General features: G+C 54.8%; 3 protein-coding genes across 3 annotated transcripts; 1 reads left to right on the top strand and 2 right to left on the bottom strand.

The window, feature by feature from the left end:
• Positions 1–1,308: 1,308 nt before the first annotated feature.
• VOLCADRAFT_94298 (uncharacterized protein) lies at positions 1,309–3,239 on the top strand (the record flags this gene model as incomplete). The annotated part of the gene is made up of 5 exons (XM_002953417.1): positions 1,309–1,389; positions 1,547–1,656; positions 2,055–2,234; positions 2,666–2,765; positions 3,090–3,239. The coding sequence occupies 5 exons, from the start codon at positions 1,309–1,311 to the stop codon at positions 3,237–3,239; spliced, it is 621 nt and encodes a 206-aa protein (XP_002953463.1).
• A 1,016-nt stretch (positions 3,240–4,255) lies between these two features.
• Positions 4,256–6,270, bottom strand: VOLCADRAFT_94299 (uncharacterized protein; the record flags this gene model as incomplete). The annotated part of the gene is made up of 4 exons (XM_002953514.1): positions 4,256–4,380; positions 4,762–5,146; positions 5,514–5,580; positions 6,101–6,270. 4 exons carry the CDS (start codon positions 6,268–6,270, stop codon positions 4,256–4,258), a joined length of 747 nt encoding a protein of 248 aa, XP_002953560.1.
• A 2,074-nt stretch (positions 6,271–8,344) lies between these two features.
• Positions 8,345–10,333, bottom strand: VOLCADRAFT_94300 (uncharacterized protein; the record flags this gene model as incomplete). The annotated part of the gene is made up of 3 exons (XM_002953515.1): positions 8,345–8,394; positions 8,556–8,725; positions 9,717–10,333. 3 exons carry the CDS (start codon positions 10,331–10,333, stop codon positions 8,345–8,347), a joined length of 837 nt encoding a protein of 278 aa, XP_002953561.1.
• Between the last annotated feature and the right edge of the window lie 10,332 nt (positions 10,334–20,665).

Raw genomic sequence — 20,665 nt, forward strand, 5'->3', positions numbered from 1 at the left:
ACGCTATCGTCTTAAGGTCCGGGACGCATGTTCCTTTCGATCGCTGGTCAGTAATGCGACGGTTTCTGGTCCATACGGGAATTTTCCGTACATATCCTTTATAGATGGAAGCGCCGTACTCTTGAGTGAGAGAGAGAAAGAACTTATAGTTAGAACCATTTGTAATGTGGCAGTCACACTGTCGGAAGGCGGTTTGGTGACTGGATAACTAGCGCTTTTCCCAGCCGCGGCTGCTGTGCATGCCTCCTTTTGGAAGCGGCCAGCTAGACACCCTAGCTGCCCATTCACAGCTTTCAAAAGTACAGCAGGGATAGACAGAACCGACCCGGGAACCAGTGGTGGTTCGCGTACTGTGCGGGACGCGTGTATGTATGTATGGATGGATGGGAGTGGCAGAATATGATGTGGCGCATAGGGGGAAGGGTCTGACAGACACATAAACAGACAGGGGCATTAGAGGTTTGTGTAAAATAATAAATGTGTTTCTTTGGCTAGGGAAATCGTGTGCGCGCTTGCGTGGCTATGTGCATGGTCGGCGAATTGTTGGGCGGCGGAACGCGGAGGTCGGCGTGAGTCATCAACAGCAAAAAGTAAAAAAAAAGAAACCTGCTGTACTACCCGCTTCCCTCCCGCAGCAATATCCCTTTGCACCAAAAGATCTCAAAAAGCAGAATCAGTGAATAGCTCTTCCTCTCCTCGACGAATTACTTTACATAAATAACCAACCTGCTTCTCCAAACCGGCACCAGGACCGATACCAGCTGTCAATTTTGTAAGGAACGGAATCAGCGACAGCCCAGTAGACAAGGCAACAAAAAAGCAATCCACTGCCCAGGGTTTGTGATAACGCGCGTTAAGGAGTTGCATTCCCTCACTACGCGTCATCAACACATCACCAGCAATAGAAATCATGCGGTCTTTAACGATCTTCAGGCTGCTAAACAATGTTGCATCGGCCATCGTGGAAGGTCGCGCTGGGGCCGCCAGCCGCTATCCCGGTTCCATCTGGGGCCCAGCGCGTATCTGCCGCGGCTTTGGCCGCCCCGTCGGTACCACCTCACCCTCCGCCGCTGCTGCGTACTTCGCAGACCAGGCGCGTGTGCGCTTTCCATCTGCCTGTTTGTTTATTTGTTTGTCGATCCGCCTGCCTGTTATTATGGATCACCGAGCCACAATTGGTGGGATGACCCCTGGGTCGCTCCTCCCAATGAACATCCCATCGACATCAAAACCTCATTTACATCATCTGGCTGTGCATAATACCATTATCATCATCACTACCATCATCTTCATCATCATCATAATAATATGTTTTATCTGTTGGACCTGGCGGTGGCGCGAGGCGTGGTAACAACATGCCTTAGCCCTTGTACCCGTCCTGGTTCCGCTGTAAGGATTGCTTTATGCCTTATTAGCTAGCAACTGTTTATAACTCCGACACCCCTCTGGAGACCGCTGCAATTGCTACTGATATTTATGGTTTGATGCTGTTGACGCTGCAGCCGCTAAATGTATGACGCGTATTTACGTATGTCCGTCTGCGCAGGGCAGCAAATCCGCCTCTGGGCGTGATAGCGTGGTTACGGAGCTGGACGAGCAGGGCCGCGAGGTCGGAGTCACCGGACCCGATCCCTCCAGACCCAAGGGCAATATCTGGTGCGGCTGGCGGCTGGGGGGGAGGGGAGGAGGAGTCAGCCAGTCAGGGAGCGAACATGAAGTGGAGTGCACATGCGTAACGAGCCTACAGGACCGTGCCGTCGCATGGAGGAGACATCAAACATGGAGCGGTGTGACTTCAAGCCCCTGTTGTTGCCCCTTGCACCACCATCACCCGCATATCACAACCAGCTTTACAGACAGCTATTCCCAATAACGCGCACATGCACCGCAGCCGTCCCGGCCTCCCGGCTTGCCTCGTCACCTCTCCTTACCGACTCCCTCCACCATCAACATCAACAAGCGGCACGCTAGCACCTTCCTGCTGGCGCTGCTGCTGCCCGCTACCTCACCTCCTTCCCCTCCCCACTACACTGTACTACATTGTACGATGATAGGCACCAGCAGACGGTGGATGGCGCCATGAGCAGCGAGGGGACCACTGCCGCCTCCAGGGGGAAGGGGGAGGAGGGGGGGGAGGGGGGCTCCCTGGACCGCCGCAGCCCCGGGGGCCCCACAGCGGAGGAGCTCGACCCCCTGAGGCCCGCCGGCCCGGGGGGCAGCAAAAGTGTGGGCGCGTGAGTGGAATAATGGAGGGGAGGGGGGTACGGGGGATCGAGTGTGTGTGTGTATTGGGGCCGGGGTTGAGGCGAGTAAGGTCCGTATGGCTGTGGGTAGGGATATGCCATGTGGAGGGGGTATCTGCGGAGGGGGTTGGAAGGAGGGTGGTAAGGAGGGGCACCGCGTCGTGATGTCTGTATGTACGCTGTCTGTCTGTCTGTCTGTTTGTCTGTCTGTCTGTCTGTCGGGCACTGCAGAGGGACTTCTTCCTGACTATGTGCTGCAGCTCCTGCCAACAAAAACAACAATAACGGCACGAACACTCAACAACACGTTGTTATAACTGAGTTGTCATCAACAAAACAAAGCTGTGAGCTCTCCCGTGCAGGCGTGTGTGTGTGTGTGTGTCATGTAAGTTCTTATGTATGTATGTATGTATGTGCACCAGGGGTGGCCCGGGCGCCTACGTGGCTGAGCGGCTTAAGGAGGTGGCTGCGGGGGCCTGGGACACCCTCAAGCACGGAGTCAACAATCCCGGTCAGCCGCAGGTGCGTGGGTGGCCTGAGTGGGAGCGGAGGGCGCAACGGGCCGGTGCCATGTGGACCGAGTAGAGCGGGTTACGGAAGGTAGGGAGCCGCTGAAGGTTGGCAGCGGTGCCGAACCGTGCCGTACGTCGTACAACGTTCGTCAAGGAGGGGTAGTCCTCGCCCTTCACGTCCACTTTGGGGCCCATGTACACATCCTCAACAGCCCCCGGGGGATTCCTTTCCCCGCCTTCCCTCCCAGCATATCTTCCACCTTCTTCACCCCCCTGAACCCCGCTGGCTGCCCCCTCCGCCTCCTCCTCCTCCTCACTCTCCGCTGGGGAGCAGGTGATGGAGGAGCTCAAGCGCACCTCCCCCCAGGACTTCGAGGCGCTGACTAATCCCCGGGGGGCGGCTACTGCCAGACAGAAGCAGCAGCAGCAGCAGCGGGAGGACGGCAGTGAGAAGGACGGCAGTAGCCGCGGCGGCGAGCCGTAACAAGTAGGCACAGCAGCAGTAGCCAGCAACTCGCTGAGGCAGCCGCGGTGGGCCCTGTCCCGCGTGGACAGTTCGTTTTACAGCTTTCTTGCCCTATGTGGTGTGATGTGGTGTGGTGTGGTGTGGTGTGTGAGCCTAGAAGCGCGAGCGGCGGGGCTGAGGGGACTTCGGAGAGGTTGGCCTGGGGCCCCCTGGCTGGGGGGGTCGGGAAAGCTGCTTAGCTGCGCTAGATAGGTAGATAGATAGATAGATAGACAGACAGCTGTCTGGAGAGTGAGTGCAGATAGGTAGATGGATAGATAGATGGATAGATAGGTAGGTAGATAGATGGATAGATAGATAAGAGGGAACGTGGATTGATCGCGGTGTGCGGGAAGCGATTCGGATGAGTACGGCAGCAAGGCAGAACGCTGGACGGGTGAACATCTGGATAATCTGGAAGGGGGGGGCAAAAGGCGATGCGGATGCGGAGTGACACAGTCGCAAAAGTGCGCTCCAGGTGAGTTTGTACACACGACACGACGTAACCTGGGGTTCTGCTAGCGCTAACTGCGGATGGTGGCTGGGGGCTGCCGGATTGCTGCTTAGGGGGGCCGTGCATAAGCATCACAGCAGTAGCAGCAGCAGGTGTACGGAAATGAACCCCGTTGCGCATTGTTGTGAGGGTTGTTTGCGGTATCTGCAAAATGATGTTGTCGTTGTTGTTGCAGGCATGTAAAATGTTATCGACATGTATCTCCGGCCGAACCTAAATCTTGATCGACATGTAACTCCGGCCGAACGACCGCTTGAGCGTAAATATCTTATATAGAATATCGGGCTTTTCATGGTATGCGCCGCGTATCAACGAGCACTACAACATGGCATGCCTGTGCACCGGGGCTGACCAGTATTCCCATCTGGAATTGGACACACACGCTGTCTCCCGCTTCAAACCTCACCCAACCCCTGGAAAACGTCTCTGCCGCAGTAGTCGTACCCAGGAAAGTCATCAGGTTCATCATTTTGCAACGCAATCACGGTGTCCACATCAATAACCGTGGAGCTTTCTGGTTCTGCTGTGGCTGCTTCTGTCGACGGCTCAAGTGTAATGCAGCACCAGTCATCAACATGGTCACTGAATGCACAGCGATCAGTTGCACTGGGCACGCCAGCCGCGAAATGGCGGCAAAAATCACAAGAACAGCTGCGCTTCCGAACATGGATTGTCCTTGGTGGTCCTGCTGCGAGTACTGAATGAAATTTCTGCGTGGACTGCACGGGCTTATAGCTGATGCAGGTGAACTGCTCAATCTGCAGCTACTACAGCGGTACCTGCTTGTAATGTCGTCAAGGAGCATTTTGTACGACAAATTCACGTAGGATGCATCCTGCTTGCAGTCACCGCACCCTATGAAGAAGTGCGACTCCACGTGTTGTGCGCCACCTGTATACACAAGGGTAAGAGATTCCATATGTAAAGAAATCCAAACAGGCGCCGTCACTCGAGCTTGCATTCTTCCAGATCATTTGTGGAACTTACCGGGCCTGCTGTTGTCCATCATGTACACCACAACGACGAGGATGCACATGGTAACACCGGCCCAGTGCATCGCCATAGGCTCGTTCTGGTACTTAAGCACAAGCTTCTCAGAGAAGTCGGCTGTGGTTACGAGCTCGTGGGCCAGTTGCCGATCTGGGTCCGACAGCATGTGAAACATGCGCCGTTGCCAAACCTTGCTGAAGTGGTGCTGTGCAAAGTCGCCGAAGTCGTTCAGCACCCACCGTTCAACTTGAGAGAGCTTGCAACGCTTTTCTATGTACTCCACACGATCACTGCTTGTATCTTGGCCCTTGCAGATCTGCCTGACCTCGACCGTTGGATCGAAGGTCTCGTGACGAAGCTCGTCTTCAACACCGTCAGGAACCTGTTAAGCAAGGATCCGAATAACACACGAAAATGCGTGAGCAGGACTCCCATTGATCCGGCAGATGCTGGTGGTGGGCGCTGAACCTGGGCGATCCACTGAGAAGCCGGCTAGGGTGACTGGATGAGGGTGCCCCGAAATACCGGGGAAGGCAGGGTTTCGCCGGGTAGCGGCCGTGGGTGAAGGTGTGCCCCCCTGTCCCACACATCATGTAATGTCAGATAAAGGATGCAGAAGGCCATAGGCTGCAGCAGTAGGACAGCATTTTACACGACCTACAGATTAGCTTGCAACACTATTTATTGAACAAGGACACACGATCGTGAGTGGGTTGGCGGTTGCAATAATGTGGATACCGGGCACGTACTTTCTCCAGGCAGTACCAGCCTAACTCCTCGATGCCACAGCGTGCACACGCGTGAGAGAGGCATGCACTGTGTGGCAGAAGGCCAAGCTCTTCCGGTTCGTGAACTTCTAATTCCCGCTGACAGAATGCTGCAGATAGCAGAGATTGCACTGTGAGCGTCTCAGGAAGTTGCATTTGTGGTCGGACCCGCTTAAGCCTCGTCCCACGAAGCGGCGCCGGTGCTAACTTCCACCGATACATAGAGGCAGCTTTAAGGAGGTTCTCCACACACCGAATACAAACACAGACTGACCGTTGTACTGCCTGCAAACAATATTTTCTTTTTGTGATATTCCAAATATGTCATATGTTGGGATTTGGGGATTGGATAAAATAGAGGCGCGCGTGGAGGAACAGACGGACATAGAGCCGCGCGCCCACCCCTGCGCTGTGTTTCAGCCCGGTCAGGGCCCCCGGTGCTCGTCCTTTCTCGGGCGAGACAACAACATCAATGTAACACCCTACCAACAACAACAACAACAACATCAACTACAACAACAAGCTGAAACAACATTACAATTCCTCTTACCCTAAAAGGTTTGACGTACCCAGGCTTTGCTCCCACGAAGAAGCCAAAGGACACGTGGAAGGCGGTGCTGTGCTGATTCAGGTAATCCAAGTACAGCTGACGATACGTTTTTTGGACTATCCTCCGTGGAAAGTACACGGCAGCAGCGCCAGGAATCTTTACACTGTCCCGCGCGTGTGGACTGTGCATAAGAATCTCATCCAGAGTAGTAACACAGCAAAGGAGCTCTGGGATGGTTTGAGGAAGATGTACGACGATCTAAACGACGCGGAAGTGGCGTCGCTCGCAGAAGCCTTTGAGCAAATCAAGAAGGAAGACAATGAGGCCGTGGACGCATACGTCACAAGAGCGTACGAAATGTATCTGAAGGTCACACGGCACAAGGACTACAAGATGTCAGTTCCATTGGGTATTTTGAAAACCGTACGAGGCTTGAGTGATAACGAGTTTGGTACCGAGGAGCGCGTTTTCAGGGCTACTGGGTACCCGAAGACATTTGAGGAGCTAAGGGCGCGCTTGCTGGCGATCAACGCCGAAGCGAATGTTTCTGCAAGGAAGACCGAGTCCGAGCCAGTAGCCGCGTTCATCGCAAATCGCAGTTCCAAGGCACATTTGATATGCTATTCCTGTGGCAACACTGGTCACATCGCCCGCGAGTGCTCCAACGCAAAAGGTGGCACTATGCAATCTTCGGGCTTCGGTTCTTCCTCTTCCCGTGTACCGCGCTCAACGCCAGCCGACTCAGCGACGTTGAGGTGTGATTAGTGCGGGAAAGACGGTCATGTCGCATCGCGGTGTTTTCGAAAAAAGGAGGGAAAACCGCGAATTGGTAAAACAGAAATAGTCGCTCTAACCTTGGTAGCTCGCAAACAATGGAAAGGTCCATTGCGTATCAAAGGAATCAGGTGCAAAGAGGGTCTTTGGAGTATTTTGAGTCATGTTAACCCTGCCCCTCCTGAGGCTTTGCCTACCCCAGCTTTGCGAACCAACATGCTGCTGCAGCCCATTGCATAATGAAGCACAACAAGACGCGTGCGGACGTCTTCGATGCTACCTTTTGAGACAAGAGACAGCACCGTTTCTGTCAAAGTTCAGGACATGGAGATACCCATCCACGACTTCCTGCAGGGTTCCGACCTCGGTGAGGAAATGTTCCGTGATAAGGTTACCAGATTATCATCATCCTTTCTGCGGGCTGGGTACACTGTTATTGCAATGCATCCCTTCCTTGTCTTGGAATTATCGGGCGAATTTCAGCTGCTGACATTATCCTGTATGTGTATTGTCCAGAAGCTACTGCACAGTGTGCACTCTTGATTAAGGCAGCAAGCTGGGCCTTGTGTTGTGCTTTCATACCGTCAGTATGCAGGTAATGGAAACGTTACTAGCCACTACAGGAATTCTTGCTTAGTTTTTCCTGTACCGTAATGCAGGTAACTTCGGTGAACTAACGATTTGCTTGAACACTACGAGGGTTTAAGATACCGTTTCCTAAGGTTAATTTTAAAATATAGAAAATTATAAAAGGCTCAAAAATCGTATTGCTTACTATATTATCAAGCCTGAAGCTACTGCCAAGTCTATAGAAGTTGTAGCAAGTTCCATTAAAATAGGATCAGAATCTTTTTGCCTTATTACTCCTTTTTCTTTTTAATTTATTTAACGATCAATATATTATTACTTTACCAGGACAGCATCTCGTCAGGGCGCATGCACCTGCACTTGATTGTGCACAGGACGGCACAGCGCCAGCACTCCAAGACAGGTCGTATAGGCAATCGCAGGTAAGCCAGGTATCGATGTTATGATGCGTGTATCTCCATTCAATACCTGCTTTCGTTTCACTGCTGCTAACATAAATGCCAGAGCTATGTAGTGATGCTTACTTAACCCAATGTCGGTGGTTCTTGGGGGCCGGGAGCCCCTCCAGCGCCTCACAGCGAAGTAATAAACTATCACATAAATTTGGAAAGTGTAATATTTCATAAGTAATAAAAGGACACCTCGCTCTTAATGAGAAGAATTAGCACTGGTGGTAAAATGGCGTGCCCTTGCTTCTTACATGTGAATTCCCAAGGCATGTTGTTCAGACCATGTCTTACGTGCACATACCCTATGTGAAATTTTCGCAGAGTGTCCGATCAAACAGCTGTCATCGCACTGCGGGACCTTAGAGACCGCCTGGCAGCCCAAGGTGACAGCTGGATTGCGCTGTGCCCATCACACCTTTATATTTGGGACAAAGCGGAGGTCAACAGCAACATTACCACTGCGGGCCATGGTACAGGGACTTCACCGCCTGGTAGGCAACCACTTCCGGAGGTGGTGGCGGCAAGGGCAGCAACGGTGGCAGAGGCGGCGGCACCAGATGGTGGTGAAGGGCGTCCACGGTTGAATCGCCACAGGCCCAGGTGCCACCGCCGCTGCCACCGTTGCTGCCCTTGCCGCCACCACCTCCGGAAGTAGTTGCCTACCAGGCGGTGAAGTCCCTGTACCATGGCCCGCAGTGGTAATGTTGCTGTTGACCTCCGCTTTGTCCCAAATATAAAGGTGTGATGGGCACAGCGCAATCCAGCTGTCACCTTGGGCTGCCAGGCGGTCTCTAAGGTCCCGCAGTGCGATGACAGCTGTTTGATCGGACACTCTGCGAAAATTTCACATAGGGTATGTGCACAAGGGTATTCACATGTAAGAAGCAAGTGCACGCCATTTTACCACCAGTGCTAATTCTTCTCATTAAGAGCGAGGTATCCTTTTATTATTTATGAAATATTACACTTTCCGAATTTATGTGATAGTTTATTACTTCGCTGTGAGGCGCTGGAGGGGCTCCCGGCCCCCAAGAACCACTGACAGGAAGGGATGCATTGCAATAACAGTGTACCCAGCCCGCAGAAAGGATGATGATAATCTGGTAACCTTATCACGGAACATTTCCTCACCGACGTCGGAACCCTGCAGGAAGTCGTGGATGGGTATCTCCATGTCCTGAACTTTGACAGAAACGGCGCTGTCTCACACGCGTCTTGTTGTGCTTCAATATGCAATGGGCTGCAGCAGCATGTTGGTTCGCAAAGCTGGGGTAGGCAAAGCCTCAGGAGGGGCAGGGTTAACATGACTCAAAATACTCCAAAGACCCTCTTTGCACCTGATTCCTTTGATACGCAATGGACCTTTCCATATAGTGGCCCACTTGTCCTCAAAGGTGACTCGGAAGCCCTTATCCGACAGCACACCTACTGAGATCAGGCTCAACTTTCACTCCACGAACGCAGGACGGGTACACAGAACCATATCCTGCGGCTGGCAGTACTTGACCACTGCCCACCTCGATAGTTATAGAAACATCATTACTTAACGGGGAATCAAGCCACCACCGCGACCCATTCTCCCACTCGGACGGATGCACGGGATCATGGAACATGTACCTACGTCTGTGCCGAATAAAGTGATCATAAGAGGAAAACCCTTCTAGATTGCCATTCCCGTGCTGTCCCACATATCCTGGCGTAAATTCTTGTTCGCGAGCTACCAAGGTTAGAGCGACTATTTCTGTTTTACCAATTCGCGGTTTTCCCTCCTTTTTTCGAAAACACCGCGATGCGACATGACCGTCTTTCCCGCACTAATCACACCTCAACGTCGCTGAGTCGGCTGGCGTTGAGCGCGGTACACGGGAAGAGGAAGAACCGAAGCCCGGAGATTGCATAGTGCCACCTTTTGCGTTGGAGCACTCGCGGGCGATGTGACCAGTGTTGCCACTGGAATAGCATATCAAATGTGCCTTGGAACTGCGATTTGCGATGAACGCGGCTACTGGCTCGGACTCGGTCTTCCTTGCAGAAACATTCGCTTCGGCGTTGATCGCCAGCAAGCGCGCCCTTAGCTCCTCAAATGTCTTCGGGTACCCAGTAGCCCTGAAAACGCGCTCCTCGGTACCAAACTCGTTATCACTCAAGCCTCGTACGCTTTTCAAAATACCCAATGGAACTGACATCTTGTAGTCCTCGTGCCGTGTGACCTTCAGATACATTTCGTAGGCTCTTGTGACGTATGCGTCCACGGCCTCATTGTCTCCCTTCTTGATTTGCTCAAAGGCTTCTGCGAGCGACGCCACTTCCGCGTCGTTTAGATCGTCGTACATCTTCCTCAAACCATCCCAGAGCTCCTTTGCTGTGTTACTACTCTGGATGAGATTCTTATGCACACGAGCGTCCAGGAGGAGAACCATCTTGCTTATGGCTGCTTGCATAACAAATTGCGGGTGCGAGGTGACTGCTTGCATAACAAATTGCGGGTACTGCTAAAGTTGCAAGTCGCAACTCGCAACTCGCAAGTCGCAAGTCGCAAGGAACACGCAAAATTTCTATATGAAATTCTATATACGCGAATACGTACGTGAACCACGCCTGTAGGGTGTAAACAGATAGCATTTGCGGCGTCCGCGTCTGCGGGCTATGGCCGATCGCAGGCGTAACTATGCTGAAGTGGCTTGCGGCCTATGTGGCTTCGTCTGTCTGAGCAGTGCAATGTAGCTGTCTGAGCAATGCAATGTAGCTGTTCATACGCACAAGCTCACTCAGGCCTCATCTAGTTCTTATCAGTATTTGCTAAATGTATCTCATCAAGTTCTTAGCAGTATTTGCTTATGGGCCTTCTGGTGGGGTTCCGAGGACTTTCGCCAATCGGGGAGTCTAATTGCAAATTCCCCTGTGGTTGCGGGTTCTGAGCCTGCCCTTGGATTTGCTTTTGGATGTCTAGGTGACTTGTGTTGTCTGGTCTGGGTGGGAGTCTTGTTTGCCCTCATCGTATCAGGTGCAGTGCACGGCCTGCTGGCCCGCTGGCTGTACTCTTTGTGAGTCTGGAGCCCACTGTAACAACCACACTGCCTCGAGGCATCCCTAGCCCCGGCGGTGGACTGATAGGAACTAGCCTAGTCCGCACAAGTTCCACACAAGTGTGGGGGTGTCCGTAAGAGCTGGGGGCCCATGGGCGGTAAATCGTTTTTAGGGCGGTTTTTGGTGGACCATCATCGTCCACCCTCGTCCGCTTGAGCACGGAGCGCCTTAGAGCAACATGCCGGGTCTCCCAGACTTCCGAGAGGAACCTGGCTAGTGCCAGGGGTGGGGCTTCGGTCATAATGGTGTGCATGTTGCACCCTTGAAACACGAGGTCACGTTCGCCCGTGTACTAATGTACGCCAGGCATTCCACAAAGACATGCATTTTGTCTTCAACCGCCCCGCAGTCACAAAGCCTGCAGGTGCACGCTGTGCACTCATGGCCATTAGGTTGGTTAATCTCTAACTCCCAACAGCCTAACCGGAAACATATAAGCATTTGATGCAAACATTGGGGCATGGCGATTTCAGGTGGTCATTATGGATTTCAGCACGAACAATGAACCCTGCCCGCTCCCCCTGGTCAGTTGTGGGCAAGCATCAGAGAATCGGGTGAGAGACCGAGCTTTCTATTAGGGCCTGGTGCCTTAATAGGGAGGGGTAGGGTCTGTACAGGGTTTCCGGGTTTCCTCGGTCTTCTTGAACCTTCACCCCAAGAGCCAGTCTTCTTGTGTGTTTCAGGCTCAGTGCTCAAACTCGCGTGATGGAGCCTTGACCCCCGGGGGAGGAGAGCGGAACTAGTGGACCTGAGGCTCTCGGCTGCCTAGGAGGGGACAGAGGCCCCTTATGCCCCTCTCCTGTCTGCGGAGGAGCTTAGGTGATCTTTCTGTTGGGGCTGGGCAGCAGTCCCTGACCAGTTTCAGGCACGGTCAAATACTTGCAACACACGCACACGCACACACACACACACACACACACACACACACACACACACACACACACACACACACACACACACGCGCGCGCACAAGCTCACGAGATTGAAATGAATTGTTACAGAGTGGGAGGCTTCTGGGCCATTTGAACATATTGTCACACAAGCTCGCGATATGCCAGCTGAGCTGATTCCCTGGTAAAAACCTTCTTGCGGACGAACCCAGCTCAGACAATGCACGGCTAATATCAGGGCCGCTCCAAAGAGTGCCCAGTAAGTTTGTCATAGCGGTGGCCAGATCGGAGAGCGATGCTTGGTCGTCGGCCTGCACCAGCTCCACCAGCGTCTGTGCAGCGATCTCATCAAACTTGCGTGGTTTGCGTGTTCCTGATTGTCCTCTAAGCGGCAGGACATCGCCATTCGCCACGTAGGACTGTATGATAGCATGCACAGTCCTCTCGCAAGGTCTGTGCCCGAAAGCCTCAGCTATTTGCGCTTGCGTGTAAACCTCGTCGAAATAGAGGTGGCAAACACGTTCGCGCACTTGTTTGCTGTAGTAGTAACGGTTCAATACTTCTCCCATTGTGAGATCCGCTCTACAAACTGAGTATGCACACGTACGTATTCGCGTATATATTATATCATAATAGAAATTTTGCGTGTTCCTTGCGACTTGCGACTTGCAACTTGCGACTTGCAACTTGCGACTTGCGACTTGCGACTTCAGCAGTACGCAAGACTGCACTTCGCCTCGCATCCCGCAATTTGTTTTGCAAGCAGCCATAAGAAACCATTCATCACAGGTTTCCTTACTCAGAACAGTACGAAAAGACGAGTGGGACGACGCCATTTCGAAGGCTGGTCACCAAAGAACGTCTATACCAACGAACACTGAAAATAAATGCCACCGTATATCAGACGGGGCTCATAACCTGATGAAATGAGCTGCCAAAGGCACAAAGAGACAACTCCGAAAGTCTCTACCAGGTCATGTCGTTACAATAAGGCAACTGACTAAGACAGCGAAGTAGCGAGATTTATAGTCCCGCAGCACTGAGCAAAGCCGTACATCGCACAAGTCGAGAGAAATCTTTAGCGCGCGCGCGGGCACCAAATCCTACCACGACCAGACTGACTAACTACTTAGGTCAGAGGCCGGAATATTAATAAGGAAGTCTGACTGGAATCCAACAACACGTCCCTTCGTAACAGTCCAAAATTCTCGTTCAACACTTTGTGTGCGTACAGGTACTTAGATCAGCATAGTTGCGATTTACCGCCGAACGCGCTGCCCTAGCAGCCATCGCACTGGCCAATACACAATTAGGCCACAGGTGGAATAGCTGTTTCAAAGTCACTATACACTCTACAGGTTTGATAGTGCGTTCGTGATTGTAGCGTGCATGATTATGGTATGGACTCCGAGGTGACAAATTTGGTTGGAAAGGTAACCGACTTTCAAGCGATCAGAGGAAAGAGTTTTTCAGTAATCTATCTCAAAGATTCTCTAAGGAACTACATGAACAGTACAACAGCGCTCGCATTGATAAGGCAATAGTGGACTCAGTCAAGCAATTCCTGGACGCCATCCGACGTCCTGGAGGGCAAATCAAGAGTCTTCAGACAGCCATAAGTGTTATTACTACGGCGGTATCAGGTAATCCCAACACTGGAAGCGTACCCATGCACATATTTGCGGTTCCATCCCGTGTACACCACTGATCTGATGGCATAACATACCCTGATGACGTCACACAGACTCACACACTACACACTTAATACCCCTTCCTCTGTATCCCTGGACTAGGCCCTCAGATCAGGGAAATCCGGGGGAACACAGACGCACTGCACAGGCGCGTGGGTTTAAGGAAAAGTGCCATCAGGGCTGCAGGCGAGCGCTTCAAGGAAGTAGTTGGCGGAGCTAGCACCCAACCTGCTCGCCCATACAGGCTGATTGCGCGCTCGGACAAAATTCCTAAGGGGGTCGTGGAGGAGATTGCGTGTTTTTGGTACAAAAACAGTGTACTCAGTCCACACGCGCGGGACAGTGTAAAGATTCCGGGCACTGCTGCCGTGTACTTTCCACGGAGGATAGTCCAAAAAACGTATCGTCAGCTGTACTTGGATTACCTGAATCAGCACAGCACCGCCTTCCACGTGTCGTTTGGCTTCTTCGTGGGAGCCATAGCCTGGGTACGTCAAACCTTTTAGGGTAAGAAGAATTGTAATGTTGTTTCAGCTTGTTGTTGTTGATGCTGTTGTTGATGGGGTGTTACACTGTGGGCGGCTCGCCTGATAAAGGACGAGCACCGGTGGCCCTGACCGGGCCGAAACACAGCGCAGGGATGGGCGCACGGCTTTACTTCCGTCTGTTCCTCCGTGCGCGCCTCATTCCTTCACTCACGCCAACCGGGACGCTCTCCCAGTCCCTGGCTAGGCGACACAGCGGCGCAAAAGACTGCTAACCGAACTATGCGAGAGCCGCACGAAAGGCGCCACTTTGCCTGGCCTGCCTATTCGCGCGCTCTCATCCCTCTTGACCACCAAAACAAGAACAAAACGAAAACACCACCGGGGGAAGGGGCTCTACTCAGGGGGCTTCTCTACACACTCAAAAACCCCGGCCCCACGCGGCCAGCAAGGCAAGGGATACACGGAGGACCACGGGCCTGAGATGACACACCACAAAAGCCGAGATACGGATGCACAGAAAAGACCAACACAAAGCGAGTACTCGCACACTGGTCCTCGAAGGCCAGCTGTTCAACTACCACGAGCAACGAAGAACGAACACTTCCCGAGGGTGGCCACCAATACCTCGCCGGTCCACTCACAAACGAGGTGAAACTGGTACACACGTCAGTCTCCTCCTGGGGTTGCGGGCTCTCGGATGCAGCCCAGCGCGAGACACAGCAAAAACACCTATAGCCGCGGGGGGGATGACAAGCCAGCATGGCGCCCCCCTATAAAGCCCGGAAAAGGCACGGCTCACAGACGCTGCCTGCTCCCGCTTACCACACCGATATCCCTCCCCTCCTGACCCTGACTGGCCGGAACCAGCAACACCTGTTCTCCACCTCCAAACCATTCTCCTCCACCGCTTTCCCACCTCCTCTCCACTCCCACAAGCCACCTACGTCTTCTCTACTCTGATGCCAGACAGCACAGGACCCATTCCCCTCACTCCAGCGGGCCCCAATTCCTGGGGAGAGGGCAACCACACGAGTACACAAAACACACACAGCCCAGATCCCCAACTCCCCCTGCTAGACCACGTTCAGGGCACTGCCCTCTCGCCCAGCCCTCCAACTGCCCAGGGCCTCCCTGCTCTCCTCGCTCCCTCACCTATCCCTACTCCTGGCTCTCTCACCCCCTCCCTCACTCTCCCTGCTCCCTTTCCGGTAAGACCTCGACCCAACTCTATCACGGCTATTTAGGCCGTGATTTCCACCGGTGCTGCGCACCGCATCCGTTCCCCCACGACCGCCAGGATGGGGTGCTGCGGCCCGACTCTGTCCCAGCCGTGTCTGGGGGTCTCCAGCATTGTGAACGAGCGCAAACGCGCCCAGAAGTCTGCCACCACCCGGGTGCGTGTGCAGGCCAGTGGCGAGGCTCCTGCTGCGCCCACTGTTGCTGCTGCTGCCACCGCCTCGCTGCCTCCCGCCCCTCCTTCCTGTGTTGGCCCTTCATCCGCTGGGGCGTTTAGGGTGGGTCCTTCTTGCTGCATTGCACCTCCCGCCGGGGTGAAGAAATCTGTGGTGGCCCTCTGGCGGGACCTCTGCTGCTGGGGCTGCCCCATCATCTGTCGCTGTTGCTGTCGCTGCTGCTGCTGCTGCTGCTGTCCCGCCGTTGCTGTCACCCCCATCCGTCCCTGTCGCCGGGTTGCTGCTCGGAGGCAGCACCTGCCGACTTCCATGGCGGATAGTGCCGCTAGGGCGATCACATCCCAAGGGCCCTGCTCACACCCGGGTGGCGCTTGGGCAAGCCAGAGCTGCTGCCGGGTGGTGGTGGCCCCTACTGTTGTCTGAGTGTGTGGCAGGTGCCTGTCGATCTGCTCCTGTACGGCACGTGCGACTGGACATTCCCAGAAATGGTGCAGACGCGGTGGGCAGGGTCGGCCGGCGGCGCCCCCATAGGTCCCACACCCGCATGGCTCAGTGGGCACCCGGGCTAGGTGCGTGTTGCCAGGTAGGGGCACGCCATCCACGGCGAGACGCCACATGGTCTCCTTGTTCTCATTCTCCCAGCGCACCCCATGCCACAAGCGTGCCAGAGTTGCCTGAAAGCGGCTAAGCTCGGCTGAATTGTCAGGCTGGGCCTGGGCCTCGGGCGTGTTCAGGGCCTCATGCATGAAGTCGGTCATCAGGCGTATTCGCCGCTCGTCCATATGCCCGTTCTGTAGCTGTGTCGCTAGACTGACCGTTAGGCGGCGGAGCGGCACAGCGTCCGTCGCCCCAGGGAGGCGCCACCCCAGGCGCCCGTTGATCATAGCCATCACTTGTGCGCAGTCTGGCAGTGTCGCTGCTGGTGCTGGTGGCTGTTGCTGGGGCCCCTCCTCCTCCACTTGTTGTTGCTGTCGCAGCCTGATCTCCACCACGTGTGCTGCCTCCAGCCAGGCCGGGCTGATGTCGCTGTGCAGGGCTCCAAGAGCTGCAAGGGCGGCATCCTTGTCTTGCAGCTGGGCGGGGTCTGTGGCTGGGTCGAGGTGCTCACGGGCCCACGAATGCCAGGCTGCTCCCTGGAGGGTGGTGGCTTGGCTAGTGTTTACCGCTTCCCACACCCGTACCAGGTCCCCCACCGTGCATAGTTTCCTGCATGGTGTCAGTGCTGCGTGGTATGCTTCCAGGCCTGGTCGACGGCTGGGGCCCTCGGTGCTTGCAGCATTGGTCGCGTTGGGCAGCAGTGGGTTGCCCCACAGCGCCCAGCACCAATCACCGGGTTCCAGTGGGGTTCTGCCAATGTCCTCCAAAGGCGGCAAGTGACCCAGTGCCCCCACGATCCGACTGATGTCTGCGGGAAGGTCGCTGCTGCCGAGCCACGGTCCCATGGCCCGGGCGGTTGTCAGAGCCCAAGGCTGGAGTGCAGGGTGGGTTAGCTCCAGGTAGGCGGACAGCGTGCGTACCCAGGGGTGTAGGCCCCGGGCCTCACTGTTGGTTGCCGCTGCCACCTCGTCTCCGCCTGCTCCCCCAGTTACTTCCCCTCCCGCACCCCTAACTTCACAACCTGCCGCCGGTAGTGCCTGTGCAATGAATCGCACGGCCCAGACTGCGTGGCGAGCGTGGATGTGCTGTCGGAGCGGCAGCAGGCCGAAACCCCCGGTTGACGGATGGCCTACTAAAAGGCTGCTGGGTACACCTGTGAGACGCTGGCCTGGGTCTTCTGGGCCCTGTTGTCGGTCGACCAGGCGGGCCGTCAGCCGCTCGATGTGGTCCAGAGTGCTGTCTGGAGGGGGTCCGCCATGTTCCATGTGCCAGGTGACCGTCTGCAGGCCGTAGGCGGACGTGGCGGTGGCCCTGCCGAAGGCTGACAGTGGGAAGCGGGCGAGCCGCTGCATCCGCTTGTAGGCGCCTGCCAGCATCTTGGGCCATTCGGGTTGCGGGGGTGTGGGCCGGTTGTCTACCGGCAAGTTCAGGGCTGTGGCGGTGGTGACCACTTTCAGTCCACCAATTGTCTCCTGCTGCGGCTGTTGGTGTAGTGGCTGCTGCAGCTGCTGCATACCCGCCGGTTGTGGCTGCTGCTGTTGTTGCTGGTTCTCAGCACCCACCCTCAACAGCTCCACCTTTTCCACATTGAGGCGCTGGCCTGATGCCCTTGCGAAGGTCTCCATGGCTTCTAGGAACGACGGTACTGACTCCTCGCCCTCCAGCTCAGTGTCGTCCACGAACTGGCAGGCTGTGACGCGGTCCTGGTCATTCGGCCGTAGTTTGACCCCCACATCTCGGCTCCGGAGCCAGCAGAGCAGGGCCTGGGCGATGAAGAGGTACAGCAGAGGCGCGAGGGGACACCCCTGTCGCACGCCTGCCTCCATCCCAACCAGCCTTGATTTAAAGCCATTGACCATGGCTCGTGCCTGCGTGTTGCTGAGCAGCAGCCGAACCCAGCTGCATAGCTGCGGGCCCGCCCCCATCGCCTCCATTGCAGCTAGCAAGAAGTCTCGGTCCACCGTGTCATATGCCTTCGCGAAGTCCAGGAACGCCAGGAGACCCCGGCGGTTCTGCTTGCAAAGGAGGTGGGATAGGTGGCGCAGGAACATCACACTGGCCCCGATGAGCCGTTTGGGGAGGAAGGCCGACTGCTCGGGGGTGATGATGCGCCCCAGGGCCGGCCCCAGGCGGTTGGCCAGTACCTTGGCGAGTAGGCGGTAGTCGGCGCATAGTAGCGTGATAGGGCGGTAGTTACCGGGTTGCTTGGGGTCGCCCTTCTTGTAGAGCACCGTGATAATGCCCTCCAGGAACCCGGTCGGCACCTGCCCCGTTGCGCCTATGGCGGTGAAGAGGCCCGCCATGGTGTTGCCAATGGTGGACCAGAATTTGCAGTATAGGTCGGCTGGGATGCCGTCCCATCCTGGTGCCTTGCCGGGCTGGCTCTTGACCAGTGCGACCCGTAGCTCCGCTGCTGTGATGGTTTTTGAGCCAAGCTGTTCATCTGCGTTTGCAGGGAGGCTAATGTTGGCCGCAGACAGCTGGGCAAGTACCTCCTGTCGGCCTCCTGTCGGGCTGTTGTTGTTGTTGTTGTTGTTGATGGGGTGTTACATTGATGTTGTTGTCTCGCCCGAGAAAGGACGAGCACCGGGGGCCCTGACCGGGCTGAAACACAGCGCAGGGGTGGGCGCGCGGCTCTATGTCCGTCTGTTCCTCCACGCGCGCCTCTATTTTATCCAATCCCCAAATCCCAACATATGACATATTTGGAATATCACAAAAAGAAAATATTGTTTGCAGGCAGTACAACGGTCAGTCTGTGTTTGTATTCGGTGTGTGAATTTCGAGAACCTCCTTAAAGCTGCCTCTATGTATCGGTGGAAGTTAGCACCGGCGCCGCTTCGTGGGACGAGGCTTAAGCGGGTCCGACCACAAATGCAACTTCCTGAGACGCTCACAGTGCAATCTCTGCTATCTGCAGCATTCTGTCAGCGGGAATTAGAAGTTCACGAACCGGAAGAGCTTGGCCTTCTGCCACACAGTGCATGCCTCTCTCACGCGTGTGCACGCTGTGGCATCGAGGAGTTAGGCTGGTACTGCCTGGAGAAAGTACGTGCCCGGTATCCACATTATTGCAACCGCCAACCCACTCACGATCGTGTGTCCTTGTTCAATAAATAGTGTTGCAAGCTAATCTGTAGGTCGTGTAAAATTCTGTCCTACTGCTGCAGCCTATGGCCTTCTGCATCCTTTATCTGACATTACATGATGTGTGGGACAGGGGGGCACACCTTCACCCACGGCCGCTACCCGGCGAAACCCTGCCTTCCCCGGTATTTCGGGGCACCCTCATCCAGTCACCCTAGCCGGCTTCTCAGTGGATCGCCCAGGTTCAGCGCCCACCACCAGCATCTGCCGGATCAATGGGAGTCCTGCTCACGCATTTTCGTGTGTTATTCGGATCCTTGCTTAACAGGTTCCTGACGGTGTTGAAGACGAGCTTCGTCACGAGACCTTCGATCCAACGGTCGAGGTCAGGCAGATCTGCAAGGGCCAAGGTACAAGCAGTGATCGTGTGGAGTACATAGAAAAGCGTTGCAAGCTCTCTCAAGTTGAACGGTGGGTGCTGAACGACTTCGGCGACTTTGCACAGCACCACTTCAGCAAGGTTTGGCAACGGCGCATGTTTCACATGCTGTCGGACCCAGATCGGCAACTGGCCCACGAGCTCGTAACCACAGCCGACTTCTCTGAGAAGCTTGTGCTTAAGTACCAGAACGAGCCTATGGCGATGCACTGGGCCGGTGTTACCATGTGCATCCTCGTCGTTGTGGTGTACATGATGGACAACAGCAGGCCCGGTAAGTTCCACAAATGATCTGGAAGAATGCAAGCTCGAGTGACGGCGCCTGTTTGGATTTCTTTACATATGGAATCTCTTACCCTTGTGTATACAGGTGGCGCTCAACACGTGGAGTCGCACTTCTTCATAGGGTGCGGTGACTGCAAGCAGGATGCATCCTACGTGAATTTGTCGTACAAATGCTCCTTGACGACATTACAAGCAGGTACCGCTGGGGACTAACTGGGGAAAATGGGACGGGAATCTTGTGTGTTTGTTTGCACTGCAATGACCAGTTATGCAGGTGTACACATGTGTGCTAGTCCCTGGAAGGCACTGCATGCTGCATGATATGTTACTGCGGCTGAGGTTGAGTGGTAATACGTAGTACGAGTGAGAAAAGACGTCATGCGTCTCACTCGTACTCGTACTACATTAGCACGCATTGCAGTAAGTGACTGCTGCCTGGGAACGTAAGTTAAGGTACATAAAATGGTTGCTGTACAGGTACCCAGGTGTCCGGAGCAACCTGAAAGTGTGGTTCAGGTGGTCAGACAACTGCTGCAGCCAGTTCAAGTGCGCGGACTCCTTTGGACTGCAAAGTGAATGGTAAGAAAGAACCTCACAGGCCGGTACCTGCATGTAGAGCTTGCATTCGTGTAAGTCAATGGCAGTTGGAAATAATGTGTTACCCGCGAGGTCCTCAACGTCCTGGATGAAGCCCTGGACATCTTCCTTACCCTCTGCACTTGGAATCACCCCGAACGCGATGGGGATGCCATTGTCGTGCTGGTCCACCACGAGCAAAGAAATGACCGGGTAGTTGT

The sequence above is a fragment of the Volvox carteri genome (assembly GCF_000143455.1).
Source record: "Volvox carteri f. nagariensis unplaced genomic scaffold VOLCAscaffold_36, whole genome shotgun sequence".
Classification (NCBI taxonomy): Eukaryota; Viridiplantae; Chlorophyta; class Chlorophyceae; order Chlamydomonadales; family Volvocaceae; genus Volvox; species Volvox carteri.